The 26,879-nt window shown below is 43.0% G+C and overlaps 2 protein-coding genes and 1 non-coding gene across 3 annotated transcripts in view; all 3 read right to left on the bottom strand.

The window, feature by feature from the left end:
• iars1 (isoleucyl-tRNA synthetase 1) overlaps positions 1-13,358 on the bottom strand; it is a 120,527-nt gene extending 107,169 nt beyond the window's left edge. Inside the window, exons 1-5 of the mRNA XM_041891841.2 lie at positions 13,280-13,358; positions 12,534-12,657; positions 11,909-12,065; positions 3,985-4,104; positions 3,711-3,793 (exon numbers count right to left, since the gene is read on the bottom strand). Of these exons, the coding sequence (XP_041747775.2) occupies positions 3,711-3,793; positions 3,985-4,104; positions 11,909-12,065; positions 12,534-12,652 (479 nt within the window). The 5' untranslated portion in view covers positions 12,653-12,657; positions 13,280-13,358. The remainder of the gene's footprint in view (positions 1-3,710; positions 3,794-3,984; positions 4,105-11,908; positions 12,066-12,533; positions 12,658-13,279) is intronic.
• An 8,567-nt stretch (positions 13,359-21,925) lies between these two features.
• Positions 21,926-24,325, bottom strand: rpl29 (ribosomal protein L29). Its single transcript, XM_041891840.2, has 4 exons — positions 24,267-24,325; positions 23,730-23,781; positions 23,440-23,504; positions 21,926-22,123 (listed from the first exon to the last, which is right to left on the bottom strand). The coding sequence occupies exons 2-4, from the start codon at positions 23,764-23,766 to the stop codon at positions 22,007-22,009; spliced, it is 219 nt and encodes a 72-aa protein (XP_041747774.1). The 5' UTR covers positions 23,767-23,781; positions 24,267-24,325; the 3' UTR covers positions 21,926-22,006.
• On the bottom strand, positions 22,872-23,094 carry LOC121578827. The gene has a single exon (XR_006002831.1). It is a non-coding gene; the product is annotated as a small nucleolar RNA SNORA73 family (small nucleolar RNA).
• Positions 24,326-26,879: the final 2,554 nt, after the last annotated feature.

Below are 26,879 nucleotides of genomic sequence, written 5' to 3'. Positions count from 1 at the left end.
TTGTGATGTCATTAAAGACGGTGGAACAACATAACTGTATCTCCGGGGGTGTACCCTTCCCAGTTATGAGGTTTTGCATCTAATTGTTGTATAAAACAAAATTATTAAAATTAAAATTACTTTTGTGAAGATAATGTGATTTTAGCATTCTAGATGAGATTGTTTTCCATATTGATTTGTTCTCAGACAGTGAGCACAGAAGAGCACAAACATGATGAAACGGCCCGCTGTAAGCCAGATGTTGCAAATGGTTGAATTTCTACCAGACCAGGAAGTGTGAAGCTGAAGCTACACGGCTTAAAAATGGTTAGAAAGACCAGAAAAGAGGAAGGAAACCGGATTTCACCATGAGGCCAATGGTGACTTTAAAACAGTTACATAGTTTAACGGCTGTGACAGGAGAAAACGGATGATGGATCAACTAGGGCTGTTATGGTGACCGTATTACCGCCACACCGGCGGTCACGAGTCATGAAGGCAGTCAAATTCCACGTGACCATTTAGTCATGGTAACTAGGCTTCTCCAAGCTCTGATACTGCTGATGGTCATTAGATGGTCAAGTGCGTGAGTTTCAAGTTTAGGGAAGATGATTTTTCACCATAAAAATGCACCTTCATAATAAAAGCATCACATGCATAATCGCATTTGAGTTCACGCTCATGGAACATTCCCGCTTATAGCCTACTGCCGTGTGCGTATTGCTGCGCTTATAATGTGAAGAAATAGCCTAATAGTTTATCAACATTTTAAGCTAAAACGTTCTGATCTGTTGCGTCAGCCTCATTGCGTAAAAAAAGTTGTTGATGCTAGTGGTGGTATTAATTTGGGATCTTTCGCATCCCACAACTGTCCCAGACTATGTTTGGAATATTTATTTCTCGCACAGAATAGGTCAACTTTTGTACTATGGGGGATAGTAGATTGACATAGGCTAGTGCTTTTGCTGTTCGTTAAGCCTACTCATCTTGTTGGCTGACGAAAAGTAAATGTGGACAGTTCTTCCAATATCTTCAATATGCACCTCAGAATTGGATAAGGACGGGCGCAGTTGTGTCCCCGATGTGTCGCTCTTCACTTGTAGCCTGTGAGAAAAGACCCGATCACGTGACGGAGAGCCATGTGAGTGAGAGGTGCTTCGGCGCAGGCAGGGAGAAGGGAATGAAAATTATATTCAGCCCAAGGGCACAACGGCCACTGGCCGCAAAAGGCATGGATTTTCTTAGGGGGCATTACGGCCACACAAAGGGGATGCCGCCGGCAAATTCGAGGCATTATCAAGTGCTTGTCAAATAGTGAATGAGAGACTGATGAAGTGTGTACAGCCTGCGCAAAAAAAACAAAGCAGAGCTCATGCCTTTCATGTGGTCCTCTGTAGCTCAGCTGGTAGAGCACGGCGCTTGTAACGCCAAGGTAGTGGGTTCGATCCCCGGGACCACCCATACACAAAAATGTATGCACGCATGACTGTAAGTCGCTTTGGATAAAAGCGTCTGCTAAATGGCATATTATTATTATATTATGCAACTTTTTTCAAATCATAATTTGTCTCATCATGCAGTCTTAGAATGTATTAAAAATCTAAACATATAGCCCAACATTTGTATCACAACTAAAGTTACATAAATAACTCTAAATTAAGCATATAGGAGTACCTATTTCTTTGTTAACCGCTCAACACAGAATAGCCGCATGTGCGCACTCCCTCAAATCTTTTGGAGAAAATATCCTTTATATTTTATTCAGCTTTGCTCAATTGTATTCTTCATACTATAAAATAATATAAAATAATGCCATGGAATTCTAAGCAAAATCTTGTCTGCTAAATGAACTAGTGTAGCCCACAGCCATATGGCATAGCCAGATCAGGACCTAACATAAGGACAACTCAAGAGTATGCTATTCTGTTCTTCTGAAATAGACTACATTTTCCTCACGTTTCTTTAGACCTGTCTAAAATAAATAATGGATTTATTGTGAAGGTGTAGGCTATATCACATGGATTTATTAGACTTTTAGATGTTCCAAAGGTCTGCATCAGTGGCTATGTGTGGAAGCCAGGAGATGCTAAATGTGTTTGTTAATTAACGGTCAATTACAGCGAGACCGGCAGTTATTTGCTTGACAATCACCGGCTGATTAAATTTTGTGACCGCCACGGCCCTAGGATCAACAACATTGTATTTACTCCACAATACTAACCTAATTGACAGAGTGAAAACAGGGAAGCATGTACAGAATACTGCAAAAAATGTGGCAAAGCAATTAACTTTTTGTCCTGAATACAAAGTGTTACGTTTGGGGCAAATCCAATACAACACATTACTGAGTACCACTCTCCATAGTTTCAAGAATAGTGGTGGCTGCATCATGTTATGGGTATGCTTGTAATCGTTAAGGACTGGGGACATTTTTCAGGATAAAAAATAAACGGAATGGAGCTAAGCAACGGCAAAATCCTAGAGGAAAACCTGGTTCAGTCTGCTTTCCACCAGACACTGGGAGATGAATTCACCTTTCAGCAGGACAATACCCTAAAACACAAGGCCAAATCTACACTGGAGTTGGTTACCAAGAAGACAGTGAATGTTCCTGAGGGGCCGACTTACAGTTTTGACTTAAATCTATTGCAAGGCCTGAAAATGGTTGTCTAGCAATAATCATCAACCAATTTGACAGAGCTTGAAGAATTTGTAAAAAATAAATTTAAAAAAATGGCAAATGTTGTACAATCCAGATGTGCAAAGCTCTTAAGAGACTTACTCAGAAAGACTTACAGCTGTAATCACTGCCAAAAGGTGATTCTACAAAGTAATTTTTTATTTTTTTTAACCTTTATTTAACTAGGCAAGTCAGTTAAGAACAAATTCTTATTTCCAATGACGGCCTACACCGGCCAAACCCGGACGGCGCCCTATGGGACCCCCAATCACGGCCGGTTGTGATACAGCCTGGAATCGAACCAGGGGGTCTGTAGTGACACCTCAAGCACTGAGATGCAGTGCCTTAGACCGCTGCGCCACTCGGGAGCCCAGGGATGTGAATGTAAATGAGGTATTTCTGTATTTCATTTTCAATAAATTAGCTAAAATTTCTAAAAACATGTTTTCACTTTGTCATTATGGGGTATTGTGTGTAGATGGGTGAGAAAAAACATTGATGTAATCCATTTTGAATTCAGGCTGGAACAACAAAATGTGGAATAGGTCAAGGGGTATGAATACTTTCTGAAGGCACTGTTCAATGCAGTGTGCAAGGACATTATCTAAAACAAACCAGGGACAAATGTTGTGCTCTGTAGCTCAGTTTGTAGAGCAGGTGTGGCCAAACCTTTTTGGCTCGAGGGCCACATCGGGATTTCAAAATTCAACGGAGGGCCGCACAGATGTCTTTGGGGGATGTTGGTCAAAATCAATTTGCCAGCCAGAAAAAGTGCAGTTAGTTGAAAATATATATATTATAATTTCTACATACTTTCTATCTAGTTTTAGAAGTTCAACAGTGACCTGGAGTGTTTATTTTCTAATAATAATTTCCCGGATTGAATGGGCTCGCAGTCTGTAGTTTGTCCACCCATTTTTAAAGCATGGCGCTTGCAACGCCAGGATAGTGGGTTTGATTACACGCATGACTAAGTCGCTTTGGATAAAAGCGTCTTGTAAATGGCATGTATTATATTACTTTCTCTAACAACAAAATTCAGACAACTCACCAGACAGTCTCCATGAACCAGGGGTACAGAGTCTTGTAGTCGTTCTTGAAGTCAATCCACCGTCCCATCCTGGTTACAGAGTTCTGGTGTATATACAGACATAATTATAGTCTAATTACATAGTGTACCAGCCATATATAATTATATAAAATATATAAGTATAGTCTAATTACATAGTGTACCAGCCATATATAATTATATAAAATATATAAGTATAGTCTAATTACATAGTGAACCAGCCATATAGATAGTGTTTGTATAATCGTTAACTCACCTCCCATTCGTTAGCGTATCTCATGACGATCATCCTGCATTGCCTGTTGTACTCAGCAATCCCCATCTTGGCCACATCGTCCGGTCCCTTGATACCCAGGGTCTTATCAATCTCATACTCCTGTAATGGCAGAGAAACATCCCATCAATCACACAGAGAAACATCCCATCAACCACACAGAGAAACAGCCCATCAACCACACAGAGAAACAGCCCATCAACCACACAGAGAAACAGCACTGGAAACATCCCATCAACCACACGGAGAAACAGCACTGGAAACATCCCATCAACCACACAGAGAAACAGCACTGGAAACATCCCATCAACCACACAGAGAAACATCACTGGAAACATCCCATCAACCACACAGAGAAAGAGCACTGGAAACATCCCATCAACCACACAGAGAAAGAGCACTGGAAACATCCCATCAACCACACAGAGAAAGAGCACTGGAAACATCCCATCAACCACACAGAGAAAGAGCACTGGAAACATCCCATCAACCACACAGAGAAACAGCACTGGAAACATCCCATCAACCACACAGAGAAACATCCCATCAACCACACAGAGAAACAGCACTGGAAACATCATCAACCACACAGATAAAGAGCACTGGAAACATCATCAACCACACAGAGAAACAGCACTGGAAACATCCCATCAACCACACAGAGAAACATCACTGGAAACATCCCATCAACCACACAGAGAAACAGCACTGGAAACATCCCATCAACCACACAGAGAAACAGCACTAGAAACATCCCATCAACCACACGGAGAAACAGCACTGGAAACATCCCATCAACCACACAAAGAAACAGCACTGGAAACATCCCATCAACCACACAGAGAAACAGCACTGGAAACATCCCATCAACCACACAGAGAAACAGCACTGGAAACATCCCATCAACCACACAGAGAAACAGCACTGGAAACATCCCATCAACCACACGGAGAAACATCCCATCAGCTCATGTTCAGCAGGAAACTGAAGAATACTCAGTGAAAAGGGGAAGGACTACCAAATAAGAAACAATAATTTTCCGTTCGCAGTAACAGTAGGAACTGCACACTACTCAATCACCCAAAGGGGAAACATTTAAATGTCTTGGAATGGCCTAGTCAAAGCCCAGACCTCAATCCAATTGAGAATCTGTGGTATGACTTAAAGATTGCTGTACACCAGCGGAACCCATCCAACTTGAAGGAGCTGGAGCAGTTTTGCCTTGAAGAATGGGCAAAAATCCCAGTGGCTAGATGTGCCAAGCTTATAGAGACATACCCCAAGAGACTTGCAGCTGTAATTGCTGCAAAAGGTGGATTTCCACAAAGTATTGACTTTGGGGGGGTGAATAGTTATACACTCTCAAGTTCAGTTTTTCTGTCTTATTTCTTGTTTGTGTCGGCCAAAAAAATATTTGCCATCGTCAAAGTGGTAGGCATGTTGTGTAAATCAAATGATACAAACCCCCAAAAAAATCCACTTTAATTCCAGGTTGTAAGGCAACAAAATAGGAAAAATGCCAAGGGGAGGTGAATACTTTCGCAAGCCACTGTATTTTTCAGTGTGCGGAACGGACAGCAACTCTCCCTCTGCTACAAGTAGGTCTGTGACGTCTTGGCCAGGCCAATGTACACGGTCACAGACATAACCGTTGAGGGGGGCGGGGTCACCATTCTGTTAGTACACTTGTTTCCATGGATATGCGTCTTAATAAAAACCTACTTAAAAACAAGCCATTCCACTTCATTATTATCATGGCATTTAATTATTAGGTTATTACTTCTAAATATTAAATCAACAAATTAAGAGTCAAAATAAAGATCTGCCAACCTTTTCTGTTGGCTTTTCTGCATATCATTTTTTTATTTTAAAAAAAAAATACAGATCCTACTTCGACGCACAAAACCATGTAAACGAAGTCGGATCAGCTTTCTCCCACTTTTCCCTAAAATACTCGCATAACGTCACAAACCCTGCTGCTGCGGTCATACGATGGCGTAATGAGAGAAATAATGTAGCCAATGCTGGTGAAAATTATCCTTCTACAAGATTAAATCATGACAGGAGCGTTTGATTCTTATTAAAGAGACGGGGTCCAGACAGGCTACTAAGGAAACTTTCTGAATGGACATATAGAGAGAATCAGCGAACTCACACACACACACACCCCTGTAAAATATATATATATAAAAATATATAATAAACACCCATCTATATAGCCACCAGCGTATGTCAAACACAAGAGCAAATATTTATCCTTTTCTTAAAACGTATAAAAAAAACCTAGGCCTACCTCAGGCTTTATGAAAGTAGGCGACAAGATAATGAATTAACAAGTAAAGAGTTAATGGGACAGCTGTAGTATGAAATTGACAACCATTAAAATAGAAACAAATAAATGCAACCGGCCCATAGCCTTTTTATAAGAGACGCTGATTATCGAGGGGGAGTGTGTTGGAAAGATTTTTCAAATACTATATATATATATTTTTTTTTATGGTATTTTTTACCCCCTTTTCTCCCCAATTGGTAGTTACAGTCTTGTCCCATCGCTGCAACTCCCGTACGGACTCGGGAGAGGCGAAGATCGAGAGCCGTGCGTCCTCCGAAACACGACCCTGCCAAGCCGCACTGCTTCTTGTCACACGGCTCGCTTAACCCGGAAGACAGCCGCACCAATGTAGCGGAGGAAACGCCGTACGACTGCCGAACCGTGTCAGCGTGCATGCGCCCGGCCGCCACAAGGAGTCGCTAGAGCGCGATGGGACAAGGACATCCCAGCCGGCCAAACCCTCCCCTAACCCGGACAACGCTGGGCCACTTCATGGGTCTCCCGGGATCGAACCCGGATCTGTAGTGACGCCTCTAGCACTGATCAGTGCCTTAGACCGCTGCGCCACTCGGGAGGCCCAATAATATATTTTGATCTAATAATGATAATAATAATAATAGTAATAATAATAATAATAGTAATGATAATAGTAATAATAATAATAATGATAAATGATTATAATAATAGTAATGATAATAATAAATAATAATAATAATAGCAATAATAATAGTAATAATAATAGTAATGATACTGTGAAGTGAAGAAAAAATGACAGAAGCCTCTCTCTACGACATTTGGAGAAGCAGGCCAGGTACTTTATGCTCAGGTGAGCGCGCCCCGTTCTCATTAGCAGGACAGAGAAACCAGACACATGCTCACTGCTCAGATGGAGTGCGTAAACGGTATGAACTCAACCAAAAAACGTTCCTCTCACAACTAGGGCTGTTACTGTGACCGTATTACCGCCATACCAGCAGTCACGAGTCATGAAGGCAGTCAAATTCCATGTGCCCGTTTAGTCATGGTAACTAGGCTTCTCCAAGCTCTGATGCTGCTGATGGTCATTAGTATCCTACCAAACGTGCTAACTGCCTGGTACTCAGCACTCTGTTGTCCCTCTAATCAATCTGACATAATAATAAAATAATAATATGCCATTTAGCAGACGCTTTTATCCAAAGCGACTTACAGTCATGCGTGTATACATTTATTTGTGTATGGGTGGTCCCGGGGATCGAACCCACTACCTTGGCGTTACAAGCGCCGTGCTCTACCAGCTGAGCTACAGAGGACCACACGTCATCGAAAATCTAAATCAAACACTTCATGGGAGCTCCTGTTGCGCAACATTTCTATAGCCTGTGGAGTAGCGGGAGAAAACAGAGTTGATGGCCTCTATTAAAAAGAATGAAGAAAAATTAACCACGGGAAGCGTAGTCCATTCGCTATTTAAGTGCATAGATGACGTATTTTTTTCCCCTCTGCCCCTGTGTGATAATGGTCCATTCTAAATCAAAACTAATTTCACACATACATTATTTAGTATATGTAAAGACAACTTTAAAATCAAGAATAGTCTGACGGGTGACAATATTAGCCTATCACTTGTGAATGATGCCCAGCATGTGCAGTAAGGCAAGAAACAGCGCATGGCTTTTTTTGTGACTGTTTCAAATCATAGTCCCACACCTCATGTAGCCTAGCCCATAGGCCTATATGTTTTGATAAGGTTTGTATCACAACTAAAGTGGCCAAATAACTTCTTAAAATTAAGCACATTAATCCGCTTTACAAGGGGTGTAGAGCCTGGCATACATAAGCAGTGCGTGAGTTTCAAGTTTGGGGAAGATTATTTTTTTTTTATGCACCTTTATAATAAAAGCATTACATGCCTAAATCGGATTTGCGGTCACTTTTGAGAATGCTTTTTTCCCGCTAACTGATTGCATTTTGGAACATTCCCGCTTATAGCCTACTGCCGTGTGCGCATTGCTGCGATTATAATGTGAAGAAATAGCCTAATAGTTTATCAACATTTTAAGCTAAATGTTCTGATCTGTTGCGTCAGCCTCATTGCGTTTAAAATGTTTTTTGATGAGAGTGGATGTTTTAATTTGGGATCTTTCGCATTCCACAACTGTCCCAGACTATGTTTGGAATATGTATTTATCTCACAGAATATAATAGGTCAACTTTTGTACTATGGGGGATAGTAGATTGACATAGGCTAGTGCTTTTGCTGTTCGTTAGGTCTACTCATCTTGTTGGCTGACGAAAAGTAAATGTGGACAGTTCTTCTAACATCTTCAATATTACGGACACACTAGGGGGATGCCGCCTGGAAATTCGAAGCATTATCAAGTGCTTGTCAAATTGTGAATGAGACTCAGTAAATGTGTCAGTCTTCGCAAAAAAACAAAACAGGGCGCATGGGGCTTTTTTCAAATCATCATTAGTCGCATCATGTAGCCTTAGAATTTTTTTAAAATCAAAACATATAGTCCGACATTTGTATCACAACTAAAGTTGCATAAATAACTAAATTAAGCATATACAATGCCTTCGGAAAGTATTCAGACCCCTTGACTTTTTCCACATTTTGTCACGTTACAGCCTTATTCTAAAATTGATTAAATATATAAAAATCCTCAGCAATCTAGACACAATACCCCAAAATCAGAAATACCTTAATTACGTAAGTATTCAGACCCTTTGCTATGAGACTCGAAATTGAGCTCAGGTGCATCCTGTTTCCAATTATCATGCCTGAGATGTTTCTACAACTTGGAGTCCACCTGTGGTAAATTCAATTGATTGGACATGATTTGGAAAGGCACATACTTGTATATATAAGGTCCCACAGTTGACAGTGCATGTCAGAGCAAAAACCAAGCCATGAGGTCAAAGGAATTGTCCGTAGAGCTCCGAGACAGGATTGTGTCGAGGCACAGATCTGGTGAAGGGTACCAACATTTCTGCAGCATTGAAGGTCCCCAAGAACACAGTGGCCTCCATCATTCTTAAATGGAAGAAGTTTGGAACCACCAAGACTCTTCCTAGAGCTGGCTGCCCGGCCAAACTGAGCAATTGGGGGAGAAGGGTCTTGGTCAGGTAGGTGATGGTCACTCTGACAGAGCTCTAGAGTTCCTCTGTGGAGATGGGAGAACCTTCCAGAAGGACAACCATCTCTGCAGCACTCCACCAATCAGGCCTTTATGGTAGAGTGGCCAGACGGAAGCCACTCCTCAGTAAAAGGCACATGACAGCCCGCTTGGAGTTTGTCAAAAGGCACCTAAAGGACTCGCAGAACGTGAAAAACAAGATTCTCTGGTCTGATGAAACCAAGATTGAACTCTTTAGCCTGAATGCCAAGCGTCACGTCTGGAGGAAACCTGGCACCATCCCTACGGTGAAGCATGGTGGTGGCAGCATCATGCTGTGGGGATGTTTTTCAGCGGCAGGGACTGGGAGACTAGTCAGGATCGAGGGAAAGATGAATGGAGCAAAGTACAGAGAGATCCTTGATGAAAACCTGCTCCAGAGCACTCAGGACCTCAGACTGGGGCAAAAGTTCACCTTCCAACAGGACAACGACCCTAAGCACACAGCCAAGACAACGCAGAAGTGGCTTCGGGACAAGTCTCTGAATGTCCTTGAGTGGCCCAGCCAGAGCCCGGACTTCAATTAATGGATGTATTGTGATGGTATTAAATGGTATTAAATGGATTTAGACTTTTTATAGTGAACAAAATAAACGCGACACGTAAAGTGTTGGTCCCATGTTTCATGAGCTGAAATAAAAGATCCCAGAAATGTTCCATACGCACAAAAAGCTTATTTCTCTCAAATTCTGTGCACATCCCTGTTAGTGAGCATTTCTCCTTTGCGAAGATAATCCATCCACCTGACAGGTGTGGCATATCAACAAGCTGATTAAACAGCATGATCATTACACAGGTGCACAGTAAAAGGCCACTCTGATATGTGCAGTTTTGTCACACAACACAATGCCACTGATGTCTCAAGTTGAGCAAGCGTGCAATTGGCATGCTGACTACAGGAATGTCAACCAGAGCTGTTTCCAGAGAATGTAATGTTAATTTCTCTACCATAAGCCACTTCCAACGTCGTTGTAGAAAATGTGGCAGTACGTCCAACCGGACTCACAACCGCACACCACCTGTAACCACGCCTGCACCTCTACACCCGGGCTTCTTCCCCTGCTGTATCATCTGAGACCAGCCACCTGGACAGCTGATGAAATTGAGGAGTATTTCTGTCTGTAATAAACTCATTTTGTGGGGAAAAAATGATTCTGATTGGCTTGATCAGCTCCCCAGTGGGTGGGCCTGGCTCCAAGTGGGTGGGCCTATGCCCTCTCGTAGCAGTGCCCCTGCACAGTCATGTGAAATCAATAGATTAGGGCCTAATTGTCACGCCCTGACTCTTTATATGAACTTTAACTCAGTAAAATCGTTGAAATTGTTGCATATGGCATTTATATTTTTGTTCAGTATAAAATGTAGATGTTCCAAAGGTCTGCATCAGTGGCTTGTTGGCTATTCGGGAAGCCAGGAGATGCTAAATGTGTTTATGTTAATTAAGGGTCAATTACCGTGAGAACGGCAGTTACTTGCTTGACAATCACCGGCTGACAAAATTTCAGGACCGCCACAGCCCTACTCACAAACGTAGCAGGTTTTGAACTCTGCAAACAACATTTCCACTCCGAGAACGGGTAAATTACTGTAATTAATACATGCATTAAGATAAATTAATGTAAGCAAATGACAGGGATTAACGGTAAATTGCCTGTTTTTACAAACGGTAGGCTACCACATGGGCATTCATTAAAAGTGTATTGCGGGCCGACACTGTATAGCCTAGCCTGCTATTCTATGGGGATAGGAGGGCGTCAATACGCAGCATACCGGCCAGGAACGGGCCTGATCACCATTGATTAGTCTATACATTAAGAAAAGATCCCATAACAAATTATACCATGCCAGGTTGGCGAGGACTGGCCCATTGTCCATTTGACACAACATTACATCATTACAGCCCTCAGAGCCCAGAACAACCCTGTCCACTGCTGTTGAATAATTAATGAATAGCCAGACACATCCAACCTTTTTAAAAAAGGAAAACCGATTAATTAATTTACTAGCAAGCAATAAAAACAACAAATAAATGACTCTAGTACCACAGCATTCTACACCCCCCCCGTGCATCATCAGGGATTCGCTGCTGGAGCGTCAAAGGACAGTTGGACAGAGGAGATGTAGAACGTTAAATAGACTAAGTTAGATGTTTTTTGTTGTTGCTTACAAATCATTAGTAAACACTCCAGCTATTAGGTCAAGTTTATCTACATGAAAATAAAGTTAATAAAAAAAATTATCCTAAAATGAATATAGGGCTATTTCAACGGTTTTTGATGGTTATCTTATTTCCATGAAAGTATTCATCTATAACCGTCCGTTACACGGTTATTCAATTACCGTCACAGCCCTAGCTACAAGTACATTATCCCAAAGACATTATTCATCACATTATTATTTAAGACATTCTTACCACAGGCAGGCCGTGACAGTCCCAGCCGAACCGGCGGTCCACGTGGAAGCCGCTCTGGTGGGCGAAGCGGGTCACGATGTCTTTGATGGTCCCTGCCAGGATGTGACCGTAGTGGGGGAGACCTGTGGCGAACGGAGGCCCGTCATAGAACGTGTACCTGGAGAAGAGTTCACACATCATTCATAAACAACGGATTCATCTTTTTTGTTGTTGTGTACATGCATATCGGGCTAAGTGTTGTGTTGTCTGATCACTGCACTACTATTCTGCATGTGACAATACTTTTCGTGAATAAGCTCAATCTTTGACTAAACGATGGGTAGAGGAATTCTGTCTACAATAATTAACCTTCAATTTGGAAACTATCTGTTACTGTTTGACAGTCAGGAATCTGTCGATGTGCCCTTAAGCAAGGCACTTAACCCTAATTGCTCCTGTAAGTCGCTCTGGATAAGAGCGTCTGCTAAATGACTAAAATGTAAATGTAAATGAATGACTCGACTCTGACACACACTGCCTGCCATGGCATTGTCCTAGCCAGGACACCGTCCCCACCCAGATCAACACACACTGCTTCCCACCACGCAAGCACACATGGCAAAGATGGCATGGTCCTTATGTTTACTTGGGCCTGTTCTTGGACTGTTTGAGACACTCCTGGAAGCAGTCCTTGTCCTTCCACAGCTGCAGGATCCTCTCCTCCTCCGAAGGGAAGTGGATGGATTCAGGAACAGGCTCCACCATGATCACTGGGTGATAGAAACACATCATAGTTAGTTGACTATTGGAGAGAAAGTGAATGGATTCAGCAACTGGCTCAACCATGCTGACTGAAACACAAACCTCGCAGGACAGTTAGCTAGTTCAAGCTTTGTAGTCGTACTTCACTTTGACTATCAGTGTGGGTTTGTGGGGTGGAAAAGGGTGCAGGTACAAAACAAGCTCAGTGACACTTGCTGTATTCATCAACCAATGATGACGTTAGACAACAGTTCAACATTATATAAATTCCTAACAAACGTAACGTTAGCTAACAAGCAGCAATTTTCCGTTCGGTAACGTTAGCTGGTTTCATATGCATGTTAGCTAATTCAGTTAACTGGGTTTATACCTGGCTAGTATCGATGTTGGATAAATCTAGTTATAAAGGATGATTCAATGCATGCTAGTAACGACGTATCCTTGCTGTGCACATGCAAGTGGGCTGGTTAGCTTATCCGGCTAACTTGCTAAGTACTTTCGACTTCTTCGCACTGTAGCCGCAAGTTAGCATTCATATGTACGCATATTGCATCAACGATATGTCAGTATAGTTTAATTCTACAACAGTTCAACATAACAATATTTAAATTCCCATTCAAGTAAACTCACATCTTCTTCTTTCCCCGGCTACCAACTCAGATGAACTGATGCAATCAGAGGTAAAGCATGAGCGGAAGCGGAAATGTTGCATTACAGATTACAACCACGCCTCGATCACACCGACAGTGTATTCTTCTTCTTCTTTGATGAGGTTTATAAATGTTGCATTACCGCCACCTACTAGACTGGAGTATAACTCCCTTATACTTTGCTTTAAAAAATAAAAATAAAATGTATTCCTGCTTCAGGCCAACAGCCTGAAAGTATGGGACACAACCACTTAACACACCCTGTAACTCTTCTGATCTCGCACACCCAAATACCTCTCTGCAGCTGCCACCACAACCTCTATTGTCTGTGACTTACGTTCCATCCCTGCAGTACAGTTGATGCCAAAAATCCAATCTTACTGAAACATACAGTGGCTTGCGAAAGTATTCACCCCCCTTGGCATTTTTCCTATTTTGTTGCCTTACAACCTGGAATTAAAATGTATTTTTTGGGGGGGTTGTTTTTTTTTATTTACACAACATGCCTACCACTTTGAAGATGCAAAATATTTTTTTATTGTGAAACAAACAAGAAATAAGACAGAAAAACAGAACTATTCACCCCCCAAAGTCAATACTTTGTAGAGCCACCTTTTGCAGCAATTACAGCTGCAAGTCTCTTGGGTATGTCTCTATAAGCTTGGCACATCTAGATTTTTGCCCATTCTTCAAGGCAAAACTGCTCCAGCTCCTTCAAGTTGGATGGGTTCCGCTGGTGTAAAGCAATCTTTAAGTCATACCACAGATTCTCAATTGGATTGAGGTCTGGGCTTTGACTAGGCCATTCCAAGACATTTCAATGTTTCCCCTTAAACCACTCGAGTGTTGCTTTAGCAGTATGCTTAGGGTCATTGTCCTGCTGGAAGGTGAACCTCCTTTCCAGTCTCAAATCTCTGGAAGACTGAAACAGGTTTCCCTCAAGAATTTCCCTGAATTTAGCGCCATCCATCATTCCTTCAATTCTGACCAGTTTCCCAGTCCCTGCCGATGAAAAACATCCCCACAGCATGATGCTGCCACCACCATGCTTCACTGTGGGGATGGTGTTCTCGGGGTGATGAGAGGTGTTGGGTTTGCGCCAGACATAGCGTTTTCCTTGATGGCCAAAAAGCTCAATTTTAGTCTAATCTGACCAGAGTACCTTCTTCCATATGTTTGGGGAGTCTCCCACATGGCTTTTGGCGAACACCAAACGTGTTTGCTTATTTTTTTCTTTAAGCAATGGCTTTTTTCTGGCCACTCTTCCGTAAAGCCAAGCTCTGTGGAGTATACGGCTTATAGTGGTCCTATGGACAGATACTCCAATCTCCGCTGTGGAGCTTTGCAGCTCCTTCAGGGTTATCTTTGGTCTCTTTGTTGCCTCTCTGATTAATGCCCTCCTTACCTGGTCCATGAGTTTTGGTGGGCGGCCCTCTCTTGGCAGGTTTGTTGTGGTGCCATATTCTTTCAATTTTTTTATAATGGATTTAATTTCCTGTTCTTAAAACTAGAATCTGTTATGAGCAGAGTGGACTAAATCGCGTTGTTTAGAAGGAGTGCAAAGGCGAATTTAGGTATTGCACACACACACACTTCACAGAGTAGGCGTTCCCTAACAGAAACATGCAAATATTTGCTAGAACGCGCCAATAGGATCTCGCTAGCTTGTGCTTGGCTCTGCCCACCTCCTTGCTTGTTCTGCCCACTATGACTCATTTGTTCCCATCGGAAACGACAGGCTGTGGTCCATCTTCGATTAGTTATAAAAATCTATGGTTGAACTTTTGCTGCAATCATATCCAGATGATGCTGCGTACCATTTTGCACAATAACACTGTAGGTGTGAGCAAGGTGTCATTGTACCAATAATTGCTTCCAACATCAGATGACCTTGAACCGATTATTTTAAAATCGCACCCAGAAGAAGGATAATTTAGTTGCTAATGGCAGCCTGCAGAGAGTAGCTCAAACTACGGGAGGCTATAGACATAGATAGAACAATGAGCCAGATATTTCACCGGATGTATAAATGTGAAGCATCCGGTTGGCATTTCCACTCACTACCTAATATGGTGATGAGAGGAAGCCCGGAGGCAGGCAGTGGGAGAAGATGGAGCCAGATGGATTCCTGGACGACATTCTGCACATTTTCTCATCGATTAAACATTTGAACTCCATTCAGTTTTTCTGTTTCTAAAACGAGAATCTGTAACAAACAGAATGGACTGCGTTTGTAGACTTTACCCTTTGCCAAAGTTTCAAAAAAATTGCGTTGTTTAGGAGTGCAAGGGCGAATTGAGTTAATGTACACACGCACTTCACAGAGTAGGCGTTCCCTAACGGAAATATGCAAATAAATGCTAGAACGCGCCAATAGGATCTCGCTAGCTCGTGCTTGTTCTGCCCACTATGATTCATTGGCTCCCAATGGAAATGACAGGCTCTGGTCTATCTTGGGTTAGTTATAAAAATCCCTAACTCACTAACTCCCCAGCTTGTAGTCTGAAATGAGTTACCTCTGGTTTGACCAGCTATTCCTATGGCAAAAAATCAATGGGGAAAGAATAGGGTTTTGGGATAAACGCCCGAAAATAAGGTCTGAGGTTAACACTGGCTTAGGAGAACTTACACGTTTTGTTCTATGAGATAATATCAGCCAGTTAACATGACCTTTATGAATTATGAAGCCTTCATGTGCTTTTTTAAAATTGCATGAATTCTTCCAAATTCACAAGTGACGTTAACTCATAAAACAAAATGTATTAGATCGCCTAAGCCTGTGTTTACCACAGACCTTATTTTCGGCGTTTATCTAAAAACTATTAAAACTCCATTCATTTTCCCATACAGAGAGAGAGTGAGAGATACAGAGAGTGAGAGAGCGAGACATTTGAAATGTCTTTATTCTTTTGGAACTTCTGAGTAATGTTTACTGTTACTATTTATTGTTCATTTCACTTTTGTTTACTATCTACTTCACTTTGCTTTGGCAATGTTAACATACGTTTCCCATGCCAATAACACCCTTACATTGAATTGAGAGAACAGAGAGAGATACAGAGAGAGAGAGAGACAGAGAGAGAGACAGAGAGAGATACAGAGAGAGAGAGAGACAGAGAGAGATACAGAGAGAGATACAGAGAGAGAGAACAGAGAGAGATACAGAGAGAGAGAGAGAGACAGAGAGAGATACAGAGAGAGATACAGAGAGAGAGAACAGAGAGAGATACAGAGAGAGAACAGAGAGAGATACAGAGAGAGAGAACAGAGAGAGATACAGAGAGAGATACAGAGAGAGAGAACAGAGAGAACAGGTTCTGACCCTGTAATAGTCACACAGTATATCCCCTGTAAAGGAGAAGGTGTAAAGGTGAAACTCTGTCCCCTGTAAAAGGTAAAGGTGAGACTCTCACTAACATGTTGGTTGTTTTGATCTAGGGCACCCACAGGCCTCCCAAGACCCGTCTGAAGGTCCCCCGGAACCAGTTGAAAAAAAAATGCATGGAAGTACAGAGCATTTAGAAAGTATTCAAACCCCTTCACTTTTCCCACTTTGTTAAGTTTAGCCTTATTGTAAAATTGATGAAATTGTTTTCCCCCCCTCATCAATCTATCCCAAATACCCAATAATGACATGGCAAAAACAGGTTTATTGAAATATTTGCAAATGTATTCAAAATAAATAAATGGAAAAATCAAATTTACATAAGTATTCAGACCCTTTACTCAGTACTTTGTTGAAGCACCTTTGGCAGCGATTACAGCCTCGAGTCTTCTTGGGTATGACGCTACAAGCTTGGCACACCTGTATTTGGGGAGTTTCTCCAATTCTTCTCTGCAGTTCCTCTCAAGCTCTGTGAAATTGGATGGGGAGCGTCGCTGCACAGCTATTTTCAGGTCTCTCCAGAGATGTTTGATCGGGTTCTGTTGGAAGGTCAACCTTCGCCCCAGTGATGAGCGGGGCCTGGTTTCCTCCAGACGTGACACTTGGCATTCAGGCCAAAAAGTGCAATCTTGGTTTCATCAGACCAGAAAATATTGTTTCTCATGATCTGAAAATCCTTTAGGTGCCTTTTGGCAAACTCAGAGCGTGCAGTCATGTGCCTTTTACTGAGGAGTGGCTTCCGTCTGGCCACTCTACCATAAAGGCCTGATTGGTGGAGTGCTGCAGAGATGGTTGTCCTTCTAGAAGGTTCTGCCATCTCCACAGAGGAACTCTGGAGCTCTGTCAGACTGACCATCGGGTTCTTGGTCACCTCCCTGACCAAGGCCCTTCTCTCCCTATTGCTCAGTTTGACCGGGCGGCCAGCTCTAGGAAGAGTCTTGGTGGTTCCAAACTTCTTCCATTTAAGAATGATGGAGGCCACTCTGATCTTGGGGACCTTCAATGCTGCAGAAATGTTTTGGTACCCTTCCCCAGATCTGTGCCTCGACACATTCCTGTCTCAGCGCTCTACGGAAAATTCCTTCGACCTCATGGCTTGGTTTTTGTTGCCACTCAGACAGTGTGGCAACAGAGCCTCTTCAACCTCAGGAGGCTGAAGAAATTCGGCTTGGCACCTAAAACCCTCACAAACTTTTACAGATGCACAATTGAGAGCATCCTGTCGGGCTGTATCACCGCCTGGTACGGCAACTGCACCGCCCGCAACCGCAGGGCTCTCCAGATGGTGGTGCGGTCTGCCGATCGCATTACCGGGGGCAAACTACCCTCCCTCCAAGACACCTACAGCACCCGATGTCACAGGAAGGTCAAAAGGAGCATCAAGGACATCAACCACCCGAGCCACTGCCTGTTCACCCCGCTATCATCCAGAAGGCGAGGTCAGTACAGGTGCATCAAAGCTGGGATAGAGAGAATGGAAAAACAGCTTCTATCTCAAGGCCATCAGACTGTTAAATAGCCATCACTAGCACATTAGAGGCTGCTGCTGCCTATTGAAATCACTGACCACTTTAAGAAATGGAACACTAGTCACTTTAATAATGTTTACATATCTTGCACTACTCATCTCATATGTATATACTGTATTCTATTCTAGAATATTCTACTGTATTTTAGCCGCTCTGTCATTGCTTGTATATGTTGTGAACTTGTTAGATATTACTGCACTGTCGGAGCTAGAAGCACAAGCATTTTCGCTACACCGTGCAATAACTGCTAAACACGTGTGTGTGACAGATAACATTTGACCAAAAATCATTCTCCTCTGCTCTGGTTCATGTCGTTGTCTCCTAAAGTTTCATTAACCTCAGTATGTAAACTGTGCCCAACTGGAACACAACTCTTCGTCCAGCAGACAATCTCTACAACAAATAGAGGGAGCCCCAGTGAATTCCTAACCCTGGCCCACACCATAGGAATGCGTTTATTGGCTTTGTATACCCAGTTGTTGCATGACTAACTGGCCTCTTGAACGGCAGCTACTGAGCGCATAGAAGACCATGGCTGTCCGAAATGGAACCCTATTCCCTACATAATGCGCAGCTATATAATGATGTGGTGAAAAGCAGTTCCCTATCCAGGGAAAAGGGTGCCATTTCAGACAAAAGCCCACGTGATGACAAAATGACACTATAAATGGGGTAGATCTCATGCTCTGCAACGCCAGTCACAACTCGCACGTATTTCTGAACCTGAAGTATGCATCTCTAACTCAGACCTTTGTAACACAATACATTATTTTAAAAAAATACCAAGAAACATGTATCGCTAGGACAATCCACATTTTATTTGACACTAGCTTGTTTGCCTTGTATTGAAGTCCCGTCTTGTCATATTTTTCCTTTGTCGTACATGTGACGACCCTCCCACTCTTGTCTGCCGTATTCTCTCTCTTTGCTCTCGTTTCCTTATTAGGATGCCGGTGGGCGGAGTTGGGAGGGTCGTCAGCTACCTGGGAAACACCTGGGCCCGGGTTGTGTCCCAGGATAAATGGACCTCTTCCACATTCATTGAGGAGACTCTCTCCATACAGACACTTTTATTGATTTGACTTTTTGGTTGTTTGCTTTGGCACCTTTCAACACCTTGCATTATTACATTTATGCATGCAAAACACTCACTTACACTACCGATTACTGATTACACACATCATTGTTAATTATACTTAGTTTACTTTAGTTAATAAATATATATTTTCGTATTCCTTGTCTCCACAGTGTCTCCCTTTTGTTTACGAACTTTGAGCCGGTTCGTGACATACAGAACATTAAAATACCAAGCAAAGTGTGTTGCTAGCGCCATCCAAATTTGATTTGACACTTCACTGCACAACACAAACAAGTTAGCTAGTGTCAATTCAAATGTGGATGGCGCTAAAGACACACAAACATTCCTTGGTATTTTAATGACCGCTGTGTGACAGTGGTACTATACAGGGAAAATACATTTGCCTAGGACAGAGAAGTGAATTCCTGTCATCTTTTCCCTGTATATTGTAACACCGAGACACCAGTCCTGTTGATGGCACCCCATTTAGTCTGTCAACACACCAGTCCTGTTGATGGTACCCCATTTAGTCTGTCAACACACCAGTCCTGTTGATGGTACCCCGTTTAGTCTGTCAACACACCAGTCCTGTTGATGGTGCCCTGTTTAGTCTGTCAACACACCAGTCCTGTTGATGGTACCCCGTTTAGTCTGTCAACACACCAGTCCTGTTGATGGTGCCCCATTTAGTCTGTCAACACACCAGTCCTGTTGATGGTGCCCCGTTTAGTCTGTCACAACACACCAGTCCTGTTGATGGTGCCCTGTTTAGTCTGTCAACACACCAGTCCTGTTGATGGCACCCCATTTAGTCTGTCAACACACCAGTCCTGTTGATGGTACCCCGTTTAGTCTGTCAACACACCAGTCCTGTTGATGGTGCCCCGTTTAGTCTGTCAACACACCAGTCCTGTTGATGGTACCCTGTTTAGTCTGTCAACACACCAGTCCTGTTGATGGTGCCCTGTTTAGTCTGTCAACACACCAGTCCTGTTGATGGTACCCCATTTAGTCTGTCACAACACACCAGTCCTGTTGATGGTGCCCTGTTTAGTCTGTCAACACACCAGTCCTGTTGATGGTACCCCATTTAGTCTGTCAACACACCAGTCCTGTTGATGGTACCCCATTTAGTCTGTCAACACACCAGTCCTGTTGATGGTACCCCATTTAGTCTGTCACAACACACCAGTCCTGTTGATGGTGCCCTGTTTAGTCTGTCAACACACCAGTCCTGTTGATGGTACCCCATTTAGTCTGTCAACACACCAGTCCTGTTGATGGTGCCCCGTTTAGTCTGTCAACACACCAGTCCTGTTGATGGTGCCCCGTTTAGTCTGTCAACACACCAGTCCTGTTGATGGTACCCCGTTTAGTCTGTCAACACACCAGTCCTGTTGATGGTGCCCTGTTTAGTCTGTCAACACACCAGTCCTGTTGATGGTGCCCTGTTTAGTCTGTCAACACACCAGTCCTGTTGATGGTACCCCGTTTAGTCTGTCAACACACCAGTCCTGTTGATGGTACCCCGTTTAGTCTGTCAACACACCAGTCCTGTTGATGGTGCCCTGTTTAGTCTGTCAACACACCAGTCCTGTTGATGGTACCCCGTTTAGTCTGTCAACACACCAGTCCTGTTGATGGTACCCCATTTAGTCTGTCAACACACCAGTCCTGTTGATGGTACCCCATTTAGTCTGTCAACACACCAGTCCTGTTGATGGTACCCTGTTTAGTCTGTCACAACACACCAGTCCTGTTGATGGTACCCCTGTTTAGTCTGTCAACACACCAGTCCTGTTGATGGTGCCCTGTTTAGTCTGTCAACACACCAGTCCTGTTGATGGTACCCTGTTTAGTCTGTCACAACACAATAGACACCAATCCTGTGACAAGACTCATAATATAATAATATGCCATTTAGCAGACGCTTTTATCCAAAGCGACTTAGTCATAATCCACAGCTCGTCCGCAAGCCCCTCCTAGCTAGCTTCTAGCCCCATGACCATCCTAGCTAGCTTCTCATACTACACGCCATGATTCATCCCAATCTCAGACCATGTTATCCTTCAAATAAACCCCTTTAAAAAGGCGCAATCAGTATTTCAAACAATAACAAAGCGGTCACCCATCCAGTTGGATGGGGCCGGTGAAATGTAAACACTAATATTCCTAGACAGAGCTATGGCAGTATGGAATGACCATCCATGGTATTCAAATTATAGCTTTAACCATGTTTTGAAGCTATACAGGGTTTGTTTACAATGGATGAGAACATTTTGGGTTCTGGCGGGGTACGACAGTTGAACTACGCTGATGAGGCATTTAAGTTATATTCTTCAAGAATCAAATGGCTATATATCATGAATTTAAAGTCCAAGAATGGATGTGCCAATCACAGATTGACCTTTTAAAGACTGGTGCTAATGTGCCATTGTATAGCTCTGGTCATCTCCATGTCCAATCTCGTGTGCCATAGTGTTGTTGGTAATGCCAGGTAGGAGAGCCAGGACATTGGGCTATTTCCAATCATACCGCAAGTGCCTATTTTAGGAAAAATAACACGAACAGTTAACCCTGTAGTATTAAGTGATGATAGATCAGTAAAAATGAAGTTACATTGTAAACGTCAAATCCTTTTTTAACAGAGCATAGCTTTATTTGCGATGGTAACAAAGTCAATGGAACGTGGAGATGCGGAGGTAACCACCCAGTCTAAGGTGCAGCAGGTGCTGCATCGGCGATCTTCTTGGCTGCTGCGTTGGCGGTCTTCTGGCCCTTTTTGTTGTGCTTCTTGGCGAAACGCATGTTCTTCATGAACTTAGGGTCGACCTGGAAGAGAGAAAGAGAGAGAGCAAGGAGATACGGAGTAAGTTGCAGACAAACTTTTCATATAGAAACAATACTGAAAGTGAGTTCAATACAAAAGAGGTAGAAATCTGAAGGGTATGAAAACAGGACGGAAGGATTGGTTGAGCAGGGGGGAACATCCTCACGTGACCAGAATTGAAAAAGACGCAGCAGTAGAACTGTTGGGTTGCTAGGCGACTTCAATACACTGAAAGAAAAAGCGTGTTTCTTGCACATGCCCCTTATCATCCTTCACTAAACATCTTACCCACACCACCAGCAGATGTAATACTTCATCCATTCATTAATTTAAAGATCTGGGTTTCTCATAACCGGGATACAAGCTTTTTTGGGGAGTATTGTAAACTGGATATGACGTTTTTATAGGAGTCAACTCAAACACAATACTTGAGTATCCCGAATAATAACGGGGTATTGGTGTGCATGGGGTGAAGGGGAGGTCCCTCCCCCTTGTTTTGGGGGTCCAGGGTCACCCCCTAGAGAATTCTACCTCCCAGTGAAATCAGGTCATTTTCCACATTTCAGCACATGAACACAGTATAAACCAGAGAAATACGTCCATATATATAGGATGCATTTAGACAGTCTAATTCTGATAAGATCGGAGCTTTTGCCAATAATTGAGCAAAAGATCAGAACTGGGCTGCCTCTGTAAATGCTGCCTTAGAAGCACGAAGACAGGAGAGTAGCTCGTCCACGTAAGCCTAAAAGCTGTGCAGTGCATGGTTTAGCCCCCCAGTCATGGCCCAAGGAGCTCTGGGAAGATGTAGGAATATACAGAACGCCGTCCTCACCAGCCCGAGGGCCGGGGACAAAGCTTGCTCTCCGACGCCGTGGAACGGGACTGTACGTCACAGCACCGAAGTGCTACGCTCCCATACGCCACAAGGACAGAGCCATGCGAGAGCAACCTCACAGGATGTCCACGTCGGAATTAGGGCCCCTTTATTTTGATACATTTATATTATTGTGGTAAGGCCCCCCCGCATCTGATGTACAAAAACATCCAGGTGCACATGACAATGCCCTTGATCTAACATGGCAACTTTACAAACTACATAGAAATTATAACTGTTGATAGGCCAGCAGATCATAACAGTTGATAGGCCAGCAGATCAATAACAGTTGATAGGCCAGCAGATCATAACAGTTGATAGGCCAGCAGATCATAACAGTTGATAGGCCAGCAGATCATAACAGTTGATAGGCCAGCAGATCATAACAGTTGATAGGCCAGCAGATCATAACAGTTGATAGGCCAGCAGATTAATAAATACCCCTTTCATGGACTCGTAACGGTCTGGTCTGGGCTTCTTGATCCCATTCCTGTGGGCCTTACGGGCTGTGGACAGACAGGAAAAAGACTTGTGACACCTTCTGGAAGCAATGACCTCAAACTGAAACAGGATTCAGGCTACTCCTGCAGAACTCTCAACAGTTTGTTTTGAAAACATGGACACAAACTAAACAGGGTAGGCTGCTATTCCTGTTTTGCCAACTACATAGTTAGTTAGGCACCATCACTGGTATATGCTAACTAACTTCCTAACCATTCATTTCTACTCACACTGGTTGTGGGTGGTGTGATTCTTTGACTTTGCCATTTCTGTTCTGTGGATCTGTTAACGGAAGAAAACAGAAATTAGTTTAACTGCAGAACAGACAAAAAAACCCACGCTGGAAGTCATGTTTGCTACACTAGCTAACGTTAGCTAGTTACAAGCGGACATGACTGGCTAGCTAGCGAACAAGCCGCAGGGGTTTGCAACGATGTAAACATTGACATTTTCGCCTTGTACGTGCTGAAAGCTTTGAGATAGTTACGCCAGTATTATCTAAAACGGTTGACACCTTTTCAATTCGGTGAGTTTGGTGGAAAGCGTTCGTTTTCCTAGAAAGTTTAGCTAGCGGTTAGAAAGGGGCACCCGAACCTAGCTATGTCGTTTTAATCATCCAAGAGGGAACACATTTAGCAAATATAAAAAGACGCCTGTGTGGTTCGTGATATTTTGCGCTATAAACACGCATTCATGTTTCGTATGAATCTAAAACACCGGAGGATTGACGCAGATTACATGTTAGACTCAGGAGTGAAATTCGTTACCTGCCACACGTACGAGACGACAACCGGAAGAGAAAGACCTAAAGCAAACTTGAGGAAATATGAACCATCGAATCAGGAGCGGAGACGGAAAACGACAAGACGTTGAATGGGCGACACTGCCACCTAGTGTAATGTCTTGTACACAGCACTATCAACATGTCCAGCCAGGAGGTGTCACTGTCAGTCCACATGATTTTCTACAACCATGACAATGGCCCCTGCTCGCTGTGTGTTGTGGTATGGTGCTCAGTGGTTCAGTTGGCCCCTGCTCTCTGTGTGTTGTGGTATGGTGCTCAGTGGTTCAGTTGGCCCCTGCTCTCTGTGTGTTGTGGTATGGTGCTCAGTGGTTCAGTTGGTCCCTGCTCTCTGTGTGTTGTGGTATGGTGCTCAGTGGTTCAGTTGGCCCCTGCTCTCTGTGTGTTGTGGTATGGTGCTCAGTGGTTCAGTTGGAGGTGGGGGATCGCTAGTTCATTTTCTACTCCAAAATGAATGAAAACAAAATTATGCTGACATCTAAAATATTATTTCCCCCTCCAGAAATGAACCCAATATCATATTTATCCTTATTATCAAGCAGGTGTGCTGTTCAGCAATAAGCCTTATCACCTGCTGTCGCCCACCTGTTGTATCATAGTGCCTGACTATAAATCAATAGTTTGAGGATTGCCCATCTGCCTTTACCCCAGTGAGCTAATCTCAGTAATTTGTTGAAGCACCTTTGGCAGCAATTACAGCCTCGAGTCTTCTTGGGTATGACGCTACAAGCTTGGCACACCTGTATTTGGGGAGTTTCTTCCATTCTTCTCTGCAGATCCTCTCAAGCTCTGTCAGGTTGGATGGGGAGCGTCGCTGCACAGCTATTTTCAGGTCTCTCCAGAGATGTTCGATCGGGTTCAAGTCCGGGCTCTGGCTGGGCCACGCAAGGACATTCAGAGACTTGTCCCGAAGCCACTCCTGCATTGTCTTGGCTGTGTGCTTAGTGTTGTTGTCCTGTTGGACGGTGAACCTTAGCCCCAGTCTGAGGTCCTGAGGGTGGTTTTTGTTCTGACATGCACTATCAACTGTGAGACCTTATATAGACAGGTGTGTGCCTTTCCAAATCATGTCCAATCAATTGAATTTACCACAGGTGGACTCCAATCAAGTTGTAGCAACTTTTCAAGGATGATCAATGGAAACAGGATGCACCTGAGCTCAATTTCAAGTCTCATAACAAAGGGTCTGAATACTTATGTAAATAAGTTATTTCTGTTTTTTATTTGTAATAAATGTGCAAACATTTCTAAAAACCAGTTTTCAATTAGCCATTATGGGGTATTGTGGGTAGATTGATGAGGATTTTTATTTATTTAATCCATTTTAGAATAAGGCTGTAACGTGACAAAATGTGGAAAAAGTCAAGGGGTCTGAATACTTTCAGAAGTATAATGTATATAGTGTGTATAAGCTGGAAGTAAAAGCCTAAGTGTTGTTGTTCATTAGTTTACTCCAATTAGGGAAGGGTTGGTAGGGTTAGTGGAAAAGAATTAAGGAAAATATATTTTAAAAATATATTTACAAAAATATATATGGGGGATTGGAAATGCTGCAGACAATTACACTGATGGAAGCTACAATCTATCTGCAATATTAAAGCTGATTATTAAAACCTATTTACATAAGTATTCAGACCCTTTGCCATGAGACTTGAAATTGAGCTCAGGTGCATCCTGTTTCCATTGATCATCCTTGAAATTATTCTACAACTTGATTGGAGTCCACCTGTGGTAAATTCAATTGATTGGACATGATTTGGAAAGTCACACACCTGTCTATATAAGGTCCCACAGTTGACAGTGCATGTCAGAGCAAAAACCAAGCCATGAGGTCGAAGGAATTGTCCGTGGTGATGGCAGCATCATGCTGTGGGGATGTTTTCCAGCGGCAGGGACTGGGAGACTAGTCAGGATCGAGGGAAAGATGAACGGAGCAAAGTACAGAGAGATCCTTGATGAAAACCTGCTCCAGAGCGCTCAGGACCTCAGACTGGGGCAAAGGTTCACCTTCCAACAGGACAACGGCCCTAAGCACACAGCCAAGACAACGCAGGAGTGGCTTCGGGACAAATATAAATAGTTTACGTTGTTTAAGAGCTAGATCAATGAACACCAGGGCAATAGGAGCCATCATACTACTCCTCATTCTCAGCCAGGGAACGCAAAAGTCATGTCTAAACCTATTTATAATTTAGGCGAAATGCTAGTGCTTGGAAATACAATTTGACATTTGGAACGGATAGCCCTCCAGCGTCTTTCCCTCTTTGTAAATTTGTTGATTTAATTCGGGATCTCTTACCTTTCCATGTAAATGTAGGCGTCCTTACCGGTTTTTAATCAAATAAAAATGTTGTGCTGTATTTACGACCCTTCCAAATGAACCTTTTGTGAATGGCTGTGTTAATCATTTAGAGTAATAGTTGACCTAATTGGTTCCAAAATGTTTAACTAGACCTCCGGAGAAATACCTTCCCAAACAGGTGATTTGTCTTTATTCATGTTATCCATAACCTTTTGAGTTAATGTAGGGAGATTTGGGCTCCCAGCAAGCCGGCTTCCTCAGTTGAGAGAATAGGAG

The sequence above is a fragment of the Coregonus clupeaformis genome, chromosome 12, assembly GCF_020615455.1.
Source record: "Coregonus clupeaformis isolate EN_2021a chromosome 12, ASM2061545v1, whole genome shotgun sequence".
Classification (NCBI taxonomy): Eukaryota; Metazoa; Chordata; class Actinopteri; order Salmoniformes; family Salmonidae; genus Coregonus; species Coregonus clupeaformis.
The sequence above is the reverse complement of the archived record's forward strand: the minus strand, read 5'-3'. Positions and strand labels throughout refer to the sequence as shown.

What these genes read in the sequence shown, in the direction of transcription:
- rpl29 (XM_041891840.2), bottom strand. Translation starts at nt 23,766, where the DNA reads ATGGCAAAGTCAAAGAATCACACCACCCACAACCAGT. An exon ending in TCACACCACCCACAACCAGT is followed by an intron (nt 23,505 to 23,729) that starts GTGAGTAGAAAT and finishes GTCTGTCCACAG; the next exon opens with CCCGTAAGGCCCACAGGAAT. An exon ending in GTTACGAGTCCATGAAAGGG is followed by an intron (nt 22,124 to 23,439) that starts GTATTTATTAAT and finishes TCTCTCTTCCAG; the next exon opens with GTCGACCCTAAGTTCATGAA.